The 20,582-nt window shown below is 38.9% G+C and overlaps 2 protein-coding genes and 2 non-coding genes across 4 annotated transcripts in view; 1 reads left to right on the forward strand and 3 right to left on the reverse strand.

The window, feature by feature from the left end:
• DIPK1A (divergent protein kinase domain 1A) overlaps positions 1-9,316 on the forward strand; it is a 130,033-nt gene extending 120,717 nt beyond the window's left edge. Inside the window, exons 3-5 of the mRNA XM_019957042.2 lie at positions 429-536; positions 6,209-6,385; positions 7,305-9,316. Coding sequence (XP_019812601.1) covers positions 429-536; positions 6,209-6,385; positions 7,305-8,117 — 1,098 coding nt within the window. The 3' untranslated portion in view covers positions 8,118-9,316. The remainder of the gene's footprint in view (positions 1-428; positions 537-6,208; positions 6,386-7,304) is intronic.
• A 198-nt stretch (positions 9,317-9,514) lies between these two features.
• RPL5 (ribosomal protein L5) lies at positions 9,515-18,193 on the reverse strand. The gene is made up of 8 exons (XM_019957043.2): positions 18,050-18,193; positions 16,757-16,826; positions 16,556-16,671; positions 15,590-15,724; positions 13,803-14,005; positions 12,615-12,792; positions 10,138-10,226; positions 9,515-9,676 (listed from the first exon to the last, which is right to left on the reverse strand). The coding sequence occupies exons 1-8, from the start codon at positions 18,050-18,052 to the stop codon at positions 9,577-9,579; spliced, it is 894 nt and encodes a 297-aa protein (XP_019812602.1). The 5' UTR covers positions 18,053-18,193; the 3' UTR covers positions 9,515-9,576.
• Positions 9,927-10,059, reverse strand: LOC139182372 (small nucleolar RNA SNORA66). Its single transcript, XR_011566038.1, has one exon. It is a non-coding gene; the product is annotated as a small nucleolar RNA SNORA66 (small nucleolar RNA).
• Positions 12,865-12,960, reverse strand: LOC139182370 (small nucleolar RNA SNORD21). The gene has a single exon (XR_011566036.1). It is a non-coding gene; the product is annotated as a small nucleolar RNA SNORD21 (small nucleolar RNA).
• Positions 18,194-20,582: the final 2,389 nt, after the last annotated feature.

Genomic DNA, 20,582 nt, shown 5'->3' on the forward strand with positions numbered 1-20,582 from the left:
TTAAAGAACCTCCATACTGTTCTCTATTGTGATTATACCAGTTTACATTTCCACCAACAGTGTGGGAGGGTTTCCTTTCCTCCACACTCTTTCCAGTATTTATTGTTTGTTACTTTTGGATGATGGCCATTCTCCATGGTGTGAGGTGATACCTCTTTGCAGTTTTGATTTGCATTTCTCTGATAATTAGTGATGTTGAGCATCTTTTCATGTACTTTCGGCCATCTCTCTGCCTTCTTTGAAGAAACGTCTATTGTGATCTGCCCATTTTTTCTTTGGGTTGTTTTTATTTTGACATAAAGCTGCATGAGCTGTTTGTATATTTTGGAGATTAATCCTTTGTTGATTGCTTCATTTGCAAATATTTCAATGTGGTTCTCCTTGTGAACATTTTCCTATTAACTACTTTTTTATTTCCTGGTTTTTAGTGTGACAAATACAAGACCGGAGTTATTGATGGGCCTGCATGTAATAGCCTTTGTGTCACAGAAACTCTTTACTTTGGAAAATGCTTATCCACCAAGCCCAACAATCAGGTATGGACATTGTGAATTAACATTCCAGATTTATGGTGCTATCTGATTTTACCTTAAACTACTTATTAAAATAACTGTTGAACTGGAACTTTAGGATATTTAAATAATTCAATTGTATAAGTGTTGACTCACTCATCCAACAGGTATTTATTAATCCCCTAGTCCAAGCATATTCCATACACTATTTTAGATGTTAGGAAAACAGGGGTGATTAAGACAGATAAGATTATTTCCCTATGGGTCTCACATTATCCCAGAGGGATAAGGAACATAAACAGTTGACAGATAAGTAAATAAGTAAAGTAATTACAGAATGTGGTGTTTTATATAGGATATACACAAGGTGAGTTGATGAAATATACTCATTCCTTTTATAGAAATTTAAAGTAGGTTTCAAGTCTATAATACTAGCCATGCTTAAGAAGTTTTCTGAAATAAAGTCCAGTATTTGAGTATCTGCTGTTTGCTAAGTACTACTTAAGGCATTGGGAGAGACCATGGGGAACAAGACAGACAAAACCTCTCGCCTCATATGCCTTATGTTTCATGTGAAAGAAGACAGGTGATAAAGAGTCAATAAAGAAATAAGGTCATTTCATGGATTCCCTGGTGGTACAGTAGATAAGAATCCGCCTGCCATTGCAGGGGACACACGTTCAATCTCTGGTCCAGGAAGATTCCACATGCCACGGAGCAACGAAGCCCACGCGCCACAACAACTGAGCCCTTGAGCCTAAACTACTGAGCCCGCGTGCTGTAACTGCTGAAGCTTATGCACCTAGAGCCTGTGCTGTGCAACACAAGAGGCCATCAAAAGGAAAAGCCCATGCACCACAACTAAGAGTAGCCCCACTCACTGCAACTAGAGAAAGCCCATGCACGTCAATGAGGACCCAGCACAACCAATAAATAAATAAAACAGAACATTAAAAAAAATAAGATCGTTCCAGACAGTGATAAGGGCTGTGAAGAAAATAAAATGAGGTCATGGCTTAGAGGGTAGTCTGTGAGGGAAGAGGGATCTACTGTAGGTAGGAAATTAGGGAAGGTCAGCCGAACGGGACCTCTTGGATGAGACTTGAATGATGTGAAGGAATGAACTGTATGAAGATCATTGAGAGTACACTCCGGGCAAAACCAGTAGCATCAGTGAAGGAGGTCATGAAACAGGAATGATGGTAATAGGTTCAAAAAACAGAGAGAAGACCAGCATAGATGGGATATAGAGACTGAGGCAGTAGGTGGTAAAGATCAGGTTGGAGAAGCAGGCCAGCTCATAAGAAGCCTAGCAGACAATGAAAAGGGCTTTGGACTTTAATCTGATTGAATTAGAGGGTTTGAAGCAGAGGAGAGAGTAATAGTATTACTAATTAATATGGTCATATTTGTTTTTTACAAATAAATAACAACAGTATAAGCAGCAGTAGACTGCCTGGGTTCACATGCTAGCTTTGCCTCCATCGTATTCCCTTCAGCATACTGCTTCACTTCTCTCTGCTTCAGTTCATCTATCAGTGAAGTCAGGGTAATAATAGTATCTACTGCATAGGGTTGTTATAGGGAGTAAGATAATCAAGTAAACTAACAGATCATAGCATAACGTAAAGCACCATATATTGTTAGACTGTTAAATAGCTAGATAGTTAATAATGACTAATTCTGGGAATTAGGGAAATGGATGTTGAACTTTTCATGTTTCTGTGTAATTTGACTTTAAAAAAGACTATATTTATAGCTATAAACACATATTAAGAGATAAGATCTCAAATAAACAACTGAACTTTACATTGTAAGGAATTATAGAATAAACTAAATCTAAACCTTGCTGAAGGAAGGAAATAATACAGATTACAGTAGAGATCAAGGAAATAGAAAAACGATAAAATCAGTGAAAACAAAAGTTGATCATTTGAAAAGGTCAACAAATCTGACAAACTTTTAGTTAGATGGACTAAGAAACAATGAGAGAAGACTCAAATTATGAAAATCAGAAATGAAGCAGAGACATTACTGTCAGTTGTACATAGATAAAAAGGATTATGTGAGAATACAGTGAACAGTTGTACAGCAACAAGTTGGATAATCTAGATGAAATGGGCAGATTCTTCCTAGAAACACAAAACCTACTAAGAAATAGAAAATCTACATAGACTAACAGGAAGATCAAATCAGTAATCAAGTCCCCCAACAAGAAAGGCCCTGGATGTATGGGTTTCTCTCATGAATTCTGCTGCTGCTAAGTCGCTTCAGTGTCCGACTCTGTGCGACCCCATAGACGGCAGCCCACCAGGCTCCTCAGTCCCTGGGATTTTCCAGACAAGAGTACTGGAGTGGGGTACCATTGCCTTCTCCCTCATGAATTCTAATAAACATTTAGAAAACTAACACCAATCCTTCTTAACTTTTGATGGCTCAACAATGAAAATTGATCAATGTAATAATACATGACATTAACATAAAAAAGGGGGAAAAGGAACACCACAATTAATGCAGAAAAAGCATTTGACAAAACTCAAGATAAAAACACTCAACAAACTAGGAATAAAAGGCAACTATTTCAACATAGTAAAAACCCTGTGTGAAAAACCTACAGCCAACATCATGCTCAGTGGTGAAAGACTGAAAACTTTCCCCCTAAGATCGAGAAGAAGGCAAGGATGCCTAGTTTCACCAATTCTATTCAATATAGTACTGGAAATTTTGGCAAGATCAGTTAAAGAGATAAAAGGCATATAAATTCGAAAGGAAAAAGTAAAATTATCTCTTGATAGGTGATATGATCTTATTTGTAGAAAAACCTAAAAATTTCACAAGATTATTAGAGCAAATAAATGAATTCAAAGTCCACCCACAAAAATCTGTTGCATTTCTATACAGTAACAATGAGGACAGATACATAGACTAAAGGAATATAATAGCCCAGGAATAAACCCTCACATATAGAGTCATAATTTTTGACAAGGGTGCTAAGACCATTCAATGGGGAAAGAACTCTTTTTTAACAAATAGTACTGGGAAATCTGGATATACACATGCAAAAGAATGAAGTTGTACCCTTACCTAACACCACAGGCAAAATTCAAGTCAAAATAGATCAAAGATCTAAAGATAAAATTAAAACTATGAAACTCTTAGATGAAAACATTAGGTAAAAGCTTTGTGACATTGGGTTTAGCAATGATTTCTTCCACAGGCAACAAAAGAAAAAATAAATTGTACTTTATAAGAATTTTTAAACTTTGTGCATCAAAGATCTATATCAGTAGAGTAAAAAAGAAACAGAATGGGAGACAGTATTTGCAAATCATATATCTGATAGGCGATTAATATCCAGAATATATAGAGGGCTCCTAAAACTCCACAATAATAGCAACAAGAAACCCAGCTGTATTAAAAAAATCGGCAGGAACTTCCCTGGTCCAGTGGTTAAGAATCCTCCTTCATGCAGGGGACGTGGCTTTGATCCCTGTTCAGGGAACTAAGATCCCACAGGTCTCGGAGCAAATAAGCCCATGCGCCACAGCTAGAGAGCCATGTGCCAGAACTGAAGAAAGCCCACCCATGCACTGCTAGGAAGACCCATAGCAGCCAAAATTTTTTAAAAAATTCCATATATATGCGTTAGTATACTGTATTGGTGCTTTTCCTTCTGGCTTACTTCACTCTGTATAATAGGCTCCAGTTTCATCCACCTCATTAGAACTGATTCAAATGAATTCTTTTTAATGGCTGAGTAATACTCCATTGTGTATATGTACCATAGCTTTCTTATCCATTCATCTGCTGATGGACATCTAGGTTGCTTCCATGTCCTGTGGCAGATTCATTTTGATATTTGGCAAAACTAATACAATTATGTAAAGTTTAAAAATAAAATAAAATTAAATAAATAAATAAGAAAAAAAAATAAAAATTAAAAAAAAAAAAAGGTCAAAGAATTTGAATAGACATTTCTCAAAAAATGGTATACATATATCCAATAAGTACATGAAAAGATGCTCAGCATCACTGATTATAGGAAAATGCAAATCAAAACCACACTGAGGGAAATTCCCTGGCTGGCCAGTGGTTAGGACTCCGTGCTGTCACTGCCGGGGCCTGGGTCAATCCCTGGTTGGGGAACTAAGATCCCACATGCCATGTGGAATGGCCAAAAAGAAAAAGATACCACCTCACACCCATCAGCGGAGAAGGCAATGGCACCCCACTCCAGTACTCTTGCCTGGAAAATCCCATGGACGGAGGAGCCTGGTAGGTTGCAGTCCATGGGGTTGCTAAGAGTCGGACACAACTGAGCGACTTCACTGTCACTTTTCAGTTTCATGCATTGGAGAAGGAAATGGCAACCTACTCCAGTGTTCTTGCCTGGAGAATCCCAGGGATGGGGGAGCCTGGTGGGCTGCCGTCTATGGGGTCACACAGAGTCTGACACGACTGAAGCGACTGAGCAGCAGCAGCAGCACACCCATCAGAATGGCTACTGTTAAAAAAAAAAAAAAAAACAGGTGTTGGCAATAATGTAAAAAAAAAAAACTAGAACCCACTATTGGTGGGAATTTAAAATAGTATAGCCACTGAAGAAAACAGGTTGGCAGTTCCTGAAAACATTAGAAGTAACGTGACCTTATGATTCAGTAATTCCACTTCTGGGTATATATGTAAAAGAATTGAAATCAGGATCTCAAAGATATATGTGTAGATCCATATTCATAATTATTCACAATAGCTAAAACATGGAAGCAACTCAAGTGTCCATTGATGTATGAATGCAAACACAAAATGTGGGATATTCCTACAGTATAGTTTTAATTCAGCATTAAAAAAGATGGAAATTCTGATACTTGCTACAATTTGGTAAACCTTGAGGACATTGTAAGCTTGTTAGAAAAGAACACTTACATAAGATACTCAGAGTGAGTAGTATAAATCAGAGACAGACAGTAGACTGGTGCATGGCAGGGCTGAGGAAGGGGGCAAACAGGGAGTTGTTTAATGGATAGTGTCAATTTTAGAAAATGAAGAGTTCTGGAGACAGATGATGGTGATTATACCACAAGTTCATGAAATCTAATACCACAGAACTGTATTGTTAAACATGGTTAAGATGATAAATGTTCTATTTTCTATATTTTAGCATGATTTAAAAACTGGAAAACAATAAAATTGATCATGGTAAAAAATATATATTTATATATATATATATATATATAAATATATATATATTTAGGTATGTAATATTTTTTAATTAGGAAAATTAATGGAAAAAAGCTTTGAAGTATGATTTCAGATTTGCAACTCAAAAAGTCAGCTCAGTGTCGATGTTTTGTTGCTCGTTTGTTTTTTTAAGAGATGTTGGTGGTTTAGTCTCTAAGTCGTGTCCAAATCTTATGGCCCCATGGACTGTGGCCCATCAGGCTCCTCTGTCCATGGGATTATCCTGGCAAGAATACTGGAGTGGATTGCATTTCTTTCTTCAGGGGACCTTCCTGTCTCAGGGATCAAACCCGTGTCTCCTGCATGGAAGGCAGTCTCCTGCATTGCAGGTGAATTCTTTACCGCTGAGCCACCAGGAAAACCCCGTTTTTAAGAGGAGGGGGACACTAAAAATATCATGTAGATTAGATGAGGGTTTTCTACTCTGCCTAAAGCATAATTTGTCATTCTTTTCACAGATGTATTTAGGGATTTGGGATAATCTACCAGGTGTTGTGAAGTGTCAAATGGAACAAGCACTTCATCTTGATTTTGGTACAGAATTGGAACCAAGAAAAGAAATAGTGCTATTTGATAAGCCAACTAGGGGAACTACTGTCCAGAAATTCAAAGAAATGGTCTACAGTCTCTTTAAAGTAAGTATATGCATTCACATGTTGCTGGTATGACATGGTTCTCTTCTAGAAGCTGGCAGGATTTCATTGTAAGCCATAAAAATGTTGCTATTCTTTGACCTATATCAAGGACTCTATCTTGAGGAAATAATTCAAAGAAAAAAAAAAAAAGGAGGGTGTTTACTTTAACATTACTTATTATAGCTAAAAATGTCCAGATGTGAGAGTAGAGTTCATTAAGTAGATGGGCTGCTCTATAGCTTCACATTATAACCGGTACACGATTTTCAAAAAGGTGAAATAAAATTAGGCCGATTTTTTTTTTAAAGAATACAAATATTAAAAGATGAAAATAATTAACACTTCTGGAAAGAATGTTTTCTCATTTTCATTGCACTCATATATTTTCACTCAAAATCTTTTCTTTGGACAGTTTATACTTTTAGACTGTTTTGTGCCAGGGAACATTTGTAGGGAAATGCTTTTTAGCCTTTACTATTGGAACAATATACTTGAATGAAATGTAAAAACAATTACAAAATAAGAGATAGTAATCTGTAGTTGACCTTTGTAACTTTGGATATGGGCAAATCACGCTGCAATTTTGCAAGTGTATGGACAAGGCAAAGAATAATTAAATTAATGGCTTGGTTAACTATCTACAGGGTTTAAGGAGATTATGGGAGTTAGGGTGGTCATTTCTTAACAGACAAATATACTTAGCAAAATGGGTTTTACTGCAAGTACCTAAAGCATAGTTTTGACTTGACAAATATTATAAATACCTGGGAATGTCCTTAATCTCCTATGGGTATTCAGTAGCAAGGTTATTACTTAGCAGGTTAATCATTCCCATAGAGGAAGTTAGTTATGTATGTTACACTTGGGATACTCATTTTTCATACCTTCTGTGTAATTAGCCAAGTTCTTATCTTTACAGGCAAAGTTGGGTGACCAAGGGAACCTCTCTGAACTGGTTAACCTCATCTTGACAGTAGCTGATGGAGACAAAGATGGCCAGGTTTCCTTGGGGGAAGCGAAGTCAGCATGGGCACTTCTTCAATTGAATGAATTTCTTCTCATGGTGATACTTCAAGATAAAGAACATACCCCCAAATTAATGGGATTCTGTGGTGATCTCTATGTGATGGAAAGCGTCGAATATACCTCTCTTTATGGAATAAGCCTTCCATGGGTCATTGAACTTTTTATACCATCTGGGTTCAGAAGAAGCATGGATCAGTTGTTCACACCATCATGGCCTAGAAAGGCTAAAATAGCCATAGGACTTCTAGAATTTGTGGAAGATGTTTTCCATGGCCCATATGGAAACTTCCTCATGTGTGATACTAGTGCCAAAAACCTAGGATATAATGATAAATATGACTTGAAAATGGTGGACATGAGAAAAATTGTGCCAGAGACAAACCTGAAAGAACTTATAAAGGATCGTCACTGTGAGTCTGACTTGGACTGTGTCTATGGCACGGACTGTCGAACTAGCTGTGATCAGAGTACAATGAAGTGTACTTCAGAAGTGATACAACCAAACTTGGCAAAAGCCTGTCAGTTACTCAAAGACTACCTACTGCGTGGTGCTCCAAGTGAAATTCGTGAGGAATTAGAAAAACAGCTGTATTCTTGTATTGCTCTCAAAGTCACAGCAAATCAAATGGAAATGGAACATTCTTTGATATTAAATAATCTAAAAACATTACTGTGGAAGAAAATTTCCTACACAAATGACTCTTAGTTCATTTGGACGCTGTAACCATTTTAAGAAAACTTAGCACTTCAAAAGAAAACTATTCATCATTTTTTCTACATGGCTTGATTCAAACCCTTGCGTTAACTCCTTTCCCCAATCCTAAGGAAGCCATCATCTTAAAATACATGTTGATTGCTGAAGGCAGGAGTTACAGGATCAAAAGGTCCAAAAAATTTATTCCTGTCCTTTTAGAAACTCTTGGTACACTTCCTAGTACATCTACCGTGTAACTATTTTGACTAATGACTTAAAAAATAATGCTGTGAAAAGCCTCATTCCATAAACATCAACAGTGAAGAGTATTTTGTAGATTTGTTAGCCAAATATCAGTGCTGGAAATTGTGTCTGCATTGAAGCTGCTATTTAAAAAAGAAAATTTATAAATTTACTAATGTCTTAGCATGGTAAAGTTTGCACATTAACAGGAATTAAGACTGCAAAGCAGGTAAATTAAAATTACTCCTTTATAAACAGGTGTTGGGTTAATAGCATGGTTTCTTGTATTATACACTTAATCCATTTATATATCAAATTTTACGTGGCTTCAGAATGTTGAGTGGCCCTTCCCCACTTGAAACCCATCACGAAGATTCTTTCTGGCAATATGTAACTAACTGCCAATTTCAGAGGCTGAATATGGATGAGCTTTCATCATCCTAGATTTAAAGCATCTGTATCTTAGTAACCAGCCACTGGTCCTTCAAAAGGTGCATCTTTAGGCCATAGACCCAACAGTTCCACATATCTTGAATCTAAGCTGTTCAGAGTGGGACTCTGAAATCATACAACTTCCTATTAATAACTGTTTTCAAACATTCCCTATTGGCCAAAGGGCTGTTTCTTAAGAGGCATGTAAATTTACCCATCTAACACTTTGTCGTGTAAATTTGACATACAAGTGTTGATATGTGCTCCTCTTTTGTTTATTCAGATCTGGCATGTGCCTTTCAACTCTATAAAATGAAACATCTCGTGTGAGAAAGACCCAGTGTTTTCTGCTCAAAGCTTTCACCTGGTTAAAATGAATATGTTAAAATTATATGACCTTCATGGGACAGCTTCCTCTGAAAAATTAAAGCCAGGAATTAATTAGCATCAGTTTTTCTTACTTTAAAATTGTAAACTTTGAAGGTACTTTTTCTTCCCACTTATCATCTGGTTACAATAAATGAATTGAAGAAATACTTCTAATGGAAGGTTTGTCTGTTGCTTGCCAGACTTGAATTAACTCCTGTCAGGAAGAACTGATGCCCAGGCAGCAGATATGAACCTTCAGACAATATGTAAGCTCTCAGAAAAGCTATACTTCTTTCTGGAAGGAAAATACTGGCTATGTCAGGTGCTTTCCAAAATTCCATTAACAAGAGCTTAACACAAACAGCTGCTTGTTCAATAAGTTTATTATTCTTATCTGAAAAATGTTGATAGAAAATTGTAGTTTGGTTTAACTCTCAGCAGCTCGTTCCTGAGCTCTAAGGAAGCTTGCCTTCTTCTGAGCTACCCGATCTTTCTTCTGGGCAAGTGACATTTTGGGACGGTTCCACCTAGGAAACAAAAAGAAAACAAAGGGATGTAACTTTTAAAAACCTGACTTTAAAAGTCAAATAATCCAATTCTCAATACATGTACTCATTTATGATCTTAGTCTAACTTTCCCAAATTCCAATTTCTGTGACACTGTCCTATTATATCACAGGGCCAAAAATCAAGTAAAGATTTAAGTATAATGCTTAGACTCATTATTAAAATCCCATGTGCCACACAGCACAGCCAAAAAAAAAAAGGCAGTAGTTACAATGTACTGGGATAGAATGAGCCACCTCGGTAGCATCCGAGGCTAATACATTTCTATCACCACAATTACTTTAGCAAACCTGGTTCCCCTCACCTCTGCAACATCATGCAGAGCTAGTGATCGAGTTTGCACAATTTCAGAGTCTGCGAGAGATGCAACAAGGCAAGAACCCCTCCCAACCTTTCTTTCCAAAAGAAAAAAGATACACACCTCTTCTTTTTAACTTCTTTCTTAGGCTTCTTCTCATACACTGGATTCTCTCGTATTGCAGCATGAGCTTTCTTATACATCTCCTCCATCTGAAACAAAGCAAAGCAAACAGTACTTGGTTTCATTTCACATGCCCTAAACGATAATATGACACACTGGATTCTACTGCTTGCTCTATTTTGTCCTTCTAAGACAGATTCTCAAAAGGACTAAGTCCATGTCGGTATCCATATAAAAACCACATTTTCCTAAGTCCCAGTTTTTACCACAGGCAATATGAACTGACACTATTCACAAAACTTAACTTACTCTTCCTCAAAAAGAAAAAAATTCACAATTTCTGAGCTGTTCAACTATACTTCTTGAGTCAAGTTCAGAATAAACTGTTTCTGTAGAAACACATACTATGCTCGCTTAAAACCATCTGACCTAAATTCGTTCATTCAAGTATGGATACATGCCAGCATTTAAGAGGTTACAATGAAGAATATGTGGGCCAACAAACAAATGCCAAATGCATCTCTGTCCTCCCACATTCCCCATTATTTCTATTTTCCACTGATTTCTGATAGGTCTTTACAAAAGTTATTCCCAGGATCCCATACCAGGGACCTCCTGATCTATTACCACAAATCACCATATCTGGCAGTATCAGGCCTTAGTGGAATCAGAAAGAGGTCTGAATTTCCCTAGAAAATCCTGAAAGGCTATTAGAAACATTACTGAGAATTTTGTTCTAAAATTTAACAAAAAACAATGTTGCAACTCTCTGAATTGTTTCAGTACTTCCTAACCCAAGCAAATGACTACCAGTTAAACACATGGAAGATCAAGTCATGAAGAAACTAAAATGCCTGAGACTCAGTAACAATTACCGTCTTCCTTAAGAATGAGTCAAGTTAATCCAGATCTCTAAAACTACACATTCAACGTGGATAAAATGCAATTACAACATGTATTTGTATAAAGCTCATTAGCCAAGGAAAATAATGCAAAAACTTAAAACAGCACTTGAGACCTCAAATACCTAAATCCCTTTTGAAAGTTTCTCTACTTCTCTTAGCTATTACAGCTCTCTACTGTATTTAACAAATTTAATGACTTCAAATGCAGCCATTTAACAAATCTAACCAACCCAGTTCACTTCTTCCACAAGATCAATTCCATAGGAAATACAACCATGTACGTAGATAACACCATGAATTTAGTTTATAAAAAGACATTCTGTTGGAGACATACCAGATGTCTGCAGAAGATTTCAGGAGGCACACATAAGCAGAGGCCTCTACAGATAAAATGAATGAGCTTACTGTAAAAGGATTAGCCAAAGAATGGTCTGGCTGAAGTATACCATGCATTAAGAAAGCATTAGGAAGCAGACATCTGAAACACATGTTGTAGCTTAGGAAGAAGTTTTTTACAGGCAAAGCAGAATTAGTTAAACTAAAAGGTATTTTTAATATTAGGGTGATGTCAATAGTAACATAAATATACTCACGTGAAAATTAACATGCATCTACATTACTAATATAAAGCTACCCATTTCCTAGCTCAAAAACTCAGAACTATAGTGTTTATTTAGTCTTAAAAGATTGTGTACTAAGCATACAAATGACAGTAAGTGATCTACCACCCAATTATAATTCTAAATATAATTTTTAGACATAGGTATACCAAAATATAAACTATGCACCAACAGAAAGAACCTAATAACAACAATTACTTGACATATAATCCATCAATTTACATAAAATTCTATATTTGTAGGTTTTATAATCTGTGATTTTGGTGTTCTATGCCTTCATTATCAACACTAGCACTATCATCTTCAATTACTTCAATGTGTTAAGAGATAACCCTGAGACTCAACTTTAGGTGTGATAAACTTCACAACATTAAACTTCAACAACATTAAACTTTAGAAAACATGGGCCCTTTCACTTCTGCAACATCACACACAATTAGCGATAGACCTGTCCCTCTCCTTTTCTGTGCATGCCTGACACACAGAAAATCAACATGGCACTTATTGGCTATAATGAAGACTGAACCTTTCCCCTATTATCTCAAGAAAAGGGAAGTTTAGTACATAGAACCTCATATCAGAGTAGATTATAACTATGACCACACAAATGAATTTTTTAACTACAGAACAGCCAAATGCGTAAGAGCCACCAAATGCTTTAGATTTGGATGCTTGAAGCTTGCCATCCTTAAGCATCTAAAAGATTCCTAAAAGCATGTTGACAAGCCTAGCTCCTTCTAATATCTTTTCTGACTTTTTAACTTGCCCTGGGCCCAATATCCCAATTTCATTTTAAGCCAAAACCAGCTTTTTAAGGTCTGTCTATACCTACGAACATGCCATTATTCAATTTTAACTGTTAACCTGAAATAAAACTGTATTAACGTACCTACCCAAAACAGAAAACTTGGTTCTATAAATTTACCAATACAGGCATTTAAAAATTTTTTACCATGTCTGGAGTTACGTTGTTCTTTATGTACTGAGAGAACTGTTTCTTGTAAGCATCTTCATCTTCCTCAATCAGGTAGCGCATGTAATCTGCAACGTTTTGCCCCATGATGTGCTTTCGGTGTACCTCAGCACTGAATTCTTTGCTTTCTGAATCATAACCAGGGAACCGTTTGGTACTGAAATAAAATTTTCCATATTTTAGTATATACTGGTTGAAATCAGTTTACTAGCAGGAATTCATTTCAGTAGCTGCCATCAGTCCCGTCTTGAAACAATTAATTGCATCATATGCAACCAAAGGACCAACTACTGACTGCTCAGTTAGTGGGATATCATCATTCAGCAGCTAATTTCTGAATTCCTGGACAGAAAATCATGCAACAAGCACCTTTAAAAACTATTAAATGAACCAAGGCCACTATAAAGTTAGTTCTCCATATTTCATAGACATGTTTCAAAATTACTTTCCTGAAAACCTACAATTACTTAGTGGTGCCTCAGGGCACATGGTAAGTGATTTGTTCCAGATTACATTTAACAGGTGCCTTGCAAGAGAACTGGCAAGACACAACTCCCTCCCCTCTATTACAGAAGTAAGTGCCAGTCAGGCTATATTTTACTGTTTACCACTCCCCTGCCAAAACAGGCGGGGGAGGGGGAGTATCGGTAGAATAGAGCTGCTCATTTCCAACCAAAATTTCTCTTGTGGCTCAGCTCGTAAAGAATCCCCCTGCAATGCAGGAGACCTGGGTTTGATCCCTGGGTTGGGAAGATTCCCTGGGAGAAAGGAAGGGCTACCCACTCCAGTATTCTGGCCTGGAGAATCCCATGAACTGTATAGTCCATGGGGTGGCAAAGGTCAGACATACCTGAGCAACTTTCACTTTACTTCAACCAAAACTTAGCCACACACAAAAGGTAGTGGTTTCAACACTGGCTTCTCTACTTACTGGCTCTAAAACCTTGGACAATTCATTTTACCTCTGAAGCCCAGTCTCTCCACTTATAAACCATGTTACAATTCCTTCCCACCCCACCAAGTTCCTTTTACACAGTACCCAGCACATGGCAAGTACACAATGATACTGCTATTACTTTCACTGGTTCAATTTTCTCCAAAGCCCAACTAGTTAGAAATAGTGCCGTTTTGGAGTCCAGGAAATGTGGTCTTGAATACTATTATTACCTGTGAGGGATAGACAAGCCTCCATCGACAGCTCCCTTTAGGGCCCCAAAAACTTTATTCCCGGTAGTAGTTCTGGCAAGTCCTGCATCCAGGTAACAGGTGAAGGCACCAGGTTGACCATCGATGCTTTCCACATTGTATTCATCTCCAGTCACCTCGACTTGCCCTTCATAAATTTTGTCCATACCAAACCTATTAAGAAGCTATTAACAAAGAAGCCAGTCTAAATGCTTATCAGAATATATTCAAACAACTCTAAAATATCTCAAAATTCACAACTTTAATAGCCAAACAAAACAATTCTTTCCAATTCACTTTTCTCTTTATCCCAACCTACTTTTAAAGAAATTTCAGACATCCAATTTTAATCACAAGGATAACTGTTTAACAGTTTCTGAATCGGCTACACTGTCCATACTTGATTTTTGTAACAATCAATTAGGACACAGTACTTAAAACAATATCTTTTTTTCTCTACAAAGCCACTACATTATGTTAATTAAGCCACTACTCTGCTAGTACACGTCAGGTGGCTATGGTTTCACAAGTAGTGCCTTTGCAATAAAATGCTCTCATATATAAGACAGTGTTCCCCAACCAAACATGTTTATAACCAGTGAAGATGTGGGTCCCCAACAATGGCACATGCTTAACCAAGAAAACAAAAACAAGGCAAAAATTACACTTTCATTTCCTTTCTGTATTATAGGAAATGCTGCCACCCAGAGGCAAAGATTATTAAAACAAAACTGAATACCCCCAACCAATGCCTAGCCCCACCCCAAAAGCTTAAGGCACTGCTTCTCAAAACTTAGCATGCATATAAATCACGTGGACATCCTATCAAAACATAATTTCTGAAGGTGTGAAGAACAGTCTGCATTTTTAACGTACGCTGATGCTCACAATGTATGGATGTGAGAGTTGGACTGTGAAGAAGGCTGAGCACTGAAGAATTGATGCTTTTGAACTGTGGTGTTGGAGAAGACTCTTGAGAGTCCCTTGGACTGCAAGGAGATCCAACCAGTCCATTGTGAAGGAGATCAGCCCTGGGATTTCTTTGGAAGGACTGATGCTAAAGCTGAAACTCCAGTACTTTGGCCACCTCATGCGAAGAGTTGACTCATTGGAAAAGACTCTGATGCTGGGAGGGATTGGGGGCAAGAGAAGGGGACGACAGAGGATGAGATGGCTGGATGGCATCACTGACTCGATGGACTTGAGTCTCAGTGAACTCCAGGAGTTGGTGATGGACAGGGAGGCCTGGTGTGCTGCGATTCATGGGGTCGCAAAGAGTTGGACACAACTGAGCAACTGATCTGATCTGATGCTCACAAGATCTACACTTTTGAGTAGATCTGTCCAACAAGTAGCCACCAACCAGCCACAGACGGTTATTCATATTTAAGTTAAAAACTCAGTTATGAGTAGCACTAAAAACATCTCAAGCACTCAATGTATGTGGCTAGTGGCTACCACATCAGACAGCATAGATTACAGATACCCATCACTGCAGAAAATTCTACTGGCCTAGATACACACAACAAACAGGAAAGAAAACTGGAGAGGAAAAAAGGCTTCCCCAGATTAGAAAGTGTATCTGTTAGAAACAATGCATTTATAAAATTATCTTCTGCAGTGGTGCCCTTTTAAGCCACAGGGCAACAAGAGGTGCTTCTCTGTTCCCACGGTTGAAGGTATCTGATCCATCTATGAACCATCTATGTTACAGACAACTCAAGTGAGCTAATTCCAAAATATGCCAATTGAAATAATCTTGTACATACCCTGCGGGCCAGCAGCAGGCCAGTACAATATGCCGCAGCATAATTTGTCAGGCCAACCTTCACACCATATTTTGGGAGTTCGTGAGCATAAGCTGCACAAACTATCATATCTCCTTCTATACGGGCATAAGCAATCTACAATAAAAGAAAAATGAGGTTAGTAATCTGTTTTCACTGATTACTTGTCCCAAGTATCTTCTTTGTCAAAGGAGTTAACAAAAAGCTAGATACAGACCTGCATCACTTAAGACTTGTCTTCGTTAAACCCACTCACTGTTTCAACTACAGATTTATGGCTTCGTCAACTACAGCAGGTAGGTTTGAGTCAAATGCCACAATACATATGTCTCAAATTACACAGCTGGTAATGGACAGGGAAGCCTGGTGTGCTGCAGTCCACTGGATCGCAAAGAGTTGGACATGACTGAGAGACTGAACTAATAAGCAAACTGCTGCTTTCTGAAAATCTTTTGCATGGGAGACACCTTCATACATATTTACTAAAACTACTTCAAACAATATACAGGAATATTCACACCTACCTACCTCTTCAAAGCAGTGCATAAGTGGACTTAGTCCACAACAAATTCTAGTATCCTACTGGAATTACAATGGTCAAGAACCTTCTACTAGGTCTTAAATTTATCCTCCCATCCCCCGAAAAACAGCACAGAACCATAAATTTCTCTAATCCGCCCCCCTAAACTGAATGGATTAAACTGGGGTAGGATTGCTGAACAGCTGAGCTTCAAAGTATTTTTTTTTTAACAGTACCAATTCTCCAGGCTCCACCTTCAGACCTACTAAAACAACTACTCAATGAATGTTTTTTGGAGTGCCAGGCACCAAACTAGACAGACCTAATGCATACATTTGTTCTGCTTCCCAAGTATGTCTCTAGCACAGTAATTGAAGAAGTGGGGGTGGAGGTTACCAACTATTATTTAAGTCTAAAATACAACTTACCTGACAAATGATATCTCTGTTCGTTACACGAACAATCATTCTGTATTTAGGTGTGTTGTACTTATTTTTATCTTGGATTACCAATCGTTTCCGAGCATAGTAGTCAGTTTTGCCCTCTGAAAGAAAAAAATAAATTAAGAAAGTCCACTCCGTTACAAAGCAGAATCTTTTCCTAATGAGAATATGAAAACCTGACCATACCTCGCCTTCTTCTGAATTTCACTTGGTATCTCTTGAAGTAGGCCTTGTTCTTGACAACTTTAACAAACCCCTTTAAGATAAAAGAGTAAATTATTAAAACTTTGATAAATGTTTTAGCTTGATGTCTTTGACATTTGAGTTAACTTTGTAACAAAGTAACAACTTAACTTTGTGACAAACAAAACTTTGTGACAAAGTAACAACTTAACTTTGTGACAGAGTAACAACCTAAACTTCAAAAGTGAATCCAGAAAACCATCACTTTGTCAAATCTGAGAAATCAAATCACTTTTCTTCTATTTTCCATCTATCAAGACTGACAATTTTATACAACAAAATAAAAATGAATCAGCGCCAAAACAGGAATGAAAAAGCAAACATACAAAATGTAGGCCAATTTATTATAGTAACCAGATATAAAACGAGCACTATTAAAGTTTTAAACACTCTCCACTTTTATTCCCTCTTGGACCAACAATCCTTGTGTCCCAACTTTTGCTTAAGACAACTATTTTGCAAACGTCAGTCTGTTCTTAATGCTGTCCCATTTCATGAACCTATATTTTCCCTTTCCACGAACTTTTTTCAAAAGCCTAAATTTCTTGTCACGAAACACAACTGGCCAAGCACATACTCGGCAATCACTCCCGATTAAAACAACAGTCCCCCACAAACTACAGCACCACACCACCCGAAAATTCACTAAAATCTGGTACCAGCGACAATTTAGAGAAAAAAGCAGGAGAGGTACACCAAACTAAATGGGCTTTCTTTCGGGGCCCAAAGACACCAGAGCCTCCAGGTTCTACTGATGGTTTTGGCTTAAAAGCCACTTTTTCGGACCAGTAACACAGGTTTCCCAAACAACCTGCCGACCCCGACGCTCCCTCGGAAAACCCACCAGTCATGAGCGGAGCTGGGTCCGAGAAGCCAGAGCCCGTCTCCACTCAGGCCAGTAGTCTGAGACCGACTCCATGCAATCTTCCCTTCCGGGCCGCCTGCCGGAGCTCCCCTCTGCCAAGCCAGAACTATCCACACCGTTTGCTTACTCTACTCATCTCCTCCTCAATCCCCTGTCCCAGCTCCCATCTTCTTCAACCCCTCCCCCCACTAAGCTTGAGCGCCGTGGCAGCCATTAAGGCCACGCTGGGAGCTGCAGCCCGACCACAGCGGAGCCGGCAATCTAACGCCATCCGATTCCTGCGCCGCGCTAAACGGACTCTAGGCGGGCTTTAGGACAAGGAGAGGAAGGCCCCATGCATCTGTAGCCCCAGCAACGGGATACCCACTCACCATCCTGCGGATCAGAACCCAGACTCCGCGGCTTGCCACAGAGCTGCAGAACCAGCACGGCTCCGGGGGGGAAAAAGGCCGCGGCGCACGCGCAGGCGCAGTATGTAGCGCCGACGAACACGCCCGCGACGTGTGGAAGAGAGACCAGCCGGTCGGCCGGAGTGCAGTGTGCCTCCCCCTGCTGGTGGGAAGACCGGTGCTGACCTTCGCCTTCCCCCGACGAATCCTCAGAGCCGCAAAGTCCCTCATCTCCAGACTGGTAATCCGACAGGGAGCGACTGTGAGCACTAGCATGGAGGATTATTAACGGCATTGACTTGCCTGTGCTAGGAAGTTGTTTCATAACAAACCTGTATTACTTTTGTAAGCAAGAAAAAAAATTTTAATTAAGTAGAATAAATTTAGTGTAGAGCACTTTTGCCTGCTTCTTGACTACGCTTCCGAGTCCAGAGCACATGCCCCTCACGAAGCCTTGCCTTAGTGCTCCAAGCCTGGGTTAGGGGCCTTCCCACAGCACCTTTGTAATGGCACCCCAGTCCAGTGCTCTTGCTTGGAAAATCCCAAGGACGGAGGAGCCTGTTAGGCTGCAGTCCATGGGGTCGCTAAGAGTCGGACACGACTGAGCAACTTCACTTTCACTTTTCACTTTCATGCATTGGAGAAGGAAATGGCAGCCCACTCCAGGGTTCTTGCCTGGAGAATCCCAGGGACGCGGGAGCCTGGTGGGCTGCCGTCTATGGGGTCGCACAGAGTCGGACATAACTGAAGTGACTTAGCATAGCATAGCCTACCCTAGATTGTAAACTCCCTGAGGGTAGTAGGCCCTGCTGTTAAATTCCTTTGCTTCTGTAGCACTTAGTCTAATCTGTCTGATACTTGATGAAACTGCAAACAAACCCAAGTTGAGAGACGTTTTACAGCGTAATTGGTATGTATACTTCAAAAATGACAAAATTAGGATGGATAAGGAAAAACTAAAGAACTATTCCAGTTTGAAACAGACAACTACATGCAATGTGCGATTCTAGGCTTCATCTTGGACAAGAAAGAAAAAAAGAAAAAGGAAGGGCTTTTTTTTTTTGTTTTCTACGAAGAATATTCTCAGAATAGTCAGTGAAATTTAAATGAAATCTGTGGATTAGATGGTGGTAATAGATCAATGTCAATTTCATTCTGATAACCACACTACCGTTATGTATGAGAGTGTTCTTGTTTTTCAGGAAATATACTTTGAACTATTTTGGAGTTCAAAATAGGCATCATTTCACAATTTACTCTCAAAAAATGACAAAAAATAACTACATTTATGTGTGTATACACATATCCAGTATTTTGGCCACCTCATGTGAAGTGTTGACTCATTGGAAAAGACTCTGATGCTGGGAGGGATTGGGGGCAGGAGGAAAAGGGGATGGCAGAGGATAAGATGGCTGGATGGCATCATTGACTCGATGGACATGAGTTTGAGTGAACTCCGGGATTTGGTGATGGACAGGGAGGCCTGGCATGCTGCAATTCATGGGGTCGCAAAGAGCCGGACACGACTGAACAACCGAACTGAACACACATACATGTAGAGAGAAGGAAAATGAAAAAGCAGATGTATTAAAATGTTAACAATAGGGAACCTAGAAGAAGGATATATGGAAATTTTCTGTACTATTGTTCTTACAACCAACTTGTGATTTTGAAATTATTTCAGAATAAAAAATAAAACATTGTGGTGACTTTTCTGGTGGTCCAGTGGCTAAGACTGTGTTCCCAACACAGGGGGCCCAGATTCAACCCCTGGTCAAAGAATTAGATCTTACATGCCTCAACTAAAAACTCCTCATGCTGCTGCTGCTGCTGCTAAGTCACTTCAGTTGTGTCTGACTCTGTGCGACCCCATAGACGGCAGCCCACCAGGCTCCCCCATCCCTGGGATTCTCCAGGCAAGAACACTGGAGTGGGTTGCCATTTCCTTCTCCAATGCATGAAAATGAAAAGTGAAAGTGAGGTCACTCAGTCGTGTCTGACTCTTAGCGACTCCATGGACTGTAGCCCACCAGGCTCCTCCACCCATGGGATTTTCCAGGCAAGAGTACTGGAGTGGGATGCCATTGCCTTCTGCATGCTGAAACTGTTCATAAAAAAATCTCACATGCAACAACGGGATTTAAAATCCTGCTTGCTGCAACTAAGACCTGGAGGAGCCAAAAAAAAAAAAAAAGAGAGAGAGAACATTAGGAATTCCCTGCCAGATCAGTGGTTAGGAAATCCCTGGTTGAGGAACTGAGACCCCCATAAGCAGCTCAATGTGGTCAAAGGAAAAATAATTAAAAATAAAACATTGATTCCTCTTAAAATAGAAGATATTTCTCATATTATTTGAAATGAAAACAAACTCAGTTTTATCAAAATTTATAACAAATAGAAAATAAATCAGCAATTTTTAGTTCTGGTAATGATGATTTAATACCAAAATATGGGAAGTATTCTATGATGTCAATCCATGAGGTACTTACTTAGTGCCCAAATCATCTAGATCTTT

This window comes from Bos indicus, chromosome 3, assembly GCF_029378745.1.
Source record: "Bos indicus isolate NIAB-ARS_2022 breed Sahiwal x Tharparkar chromosome 3, NIAB-ARS_B.indTharparkar_mat_pri_1.0, whole genome shotgun sequence".
Taxonomy (NCBI): domain Eukaryota; kingdom Metazoa; phylum Chordata; class Mammalia; order Artiodactyla; family Bovidae; genus Bos; species Bos indicus.

Bases quoted from the DNA above. Each gene is read 5' to 3' on its own strand.
- RPL5 (XM_019957043.2), bottom strand. The intron at 15,725-16,555 runs GTAAGTTGTATT...CTTTTATTGTAG, and splicing joins ACAGAGATATCATTTGTCAG to ATTGCTTATGCCCGTATAGA. The intron at 12,793-13,802 runs GTAATAATAGTA...ATTTTATTTCAG, and splicing joins GGCTTGTCTATCCCTCACAG to TACCAAACGGTTCCCTGGTT.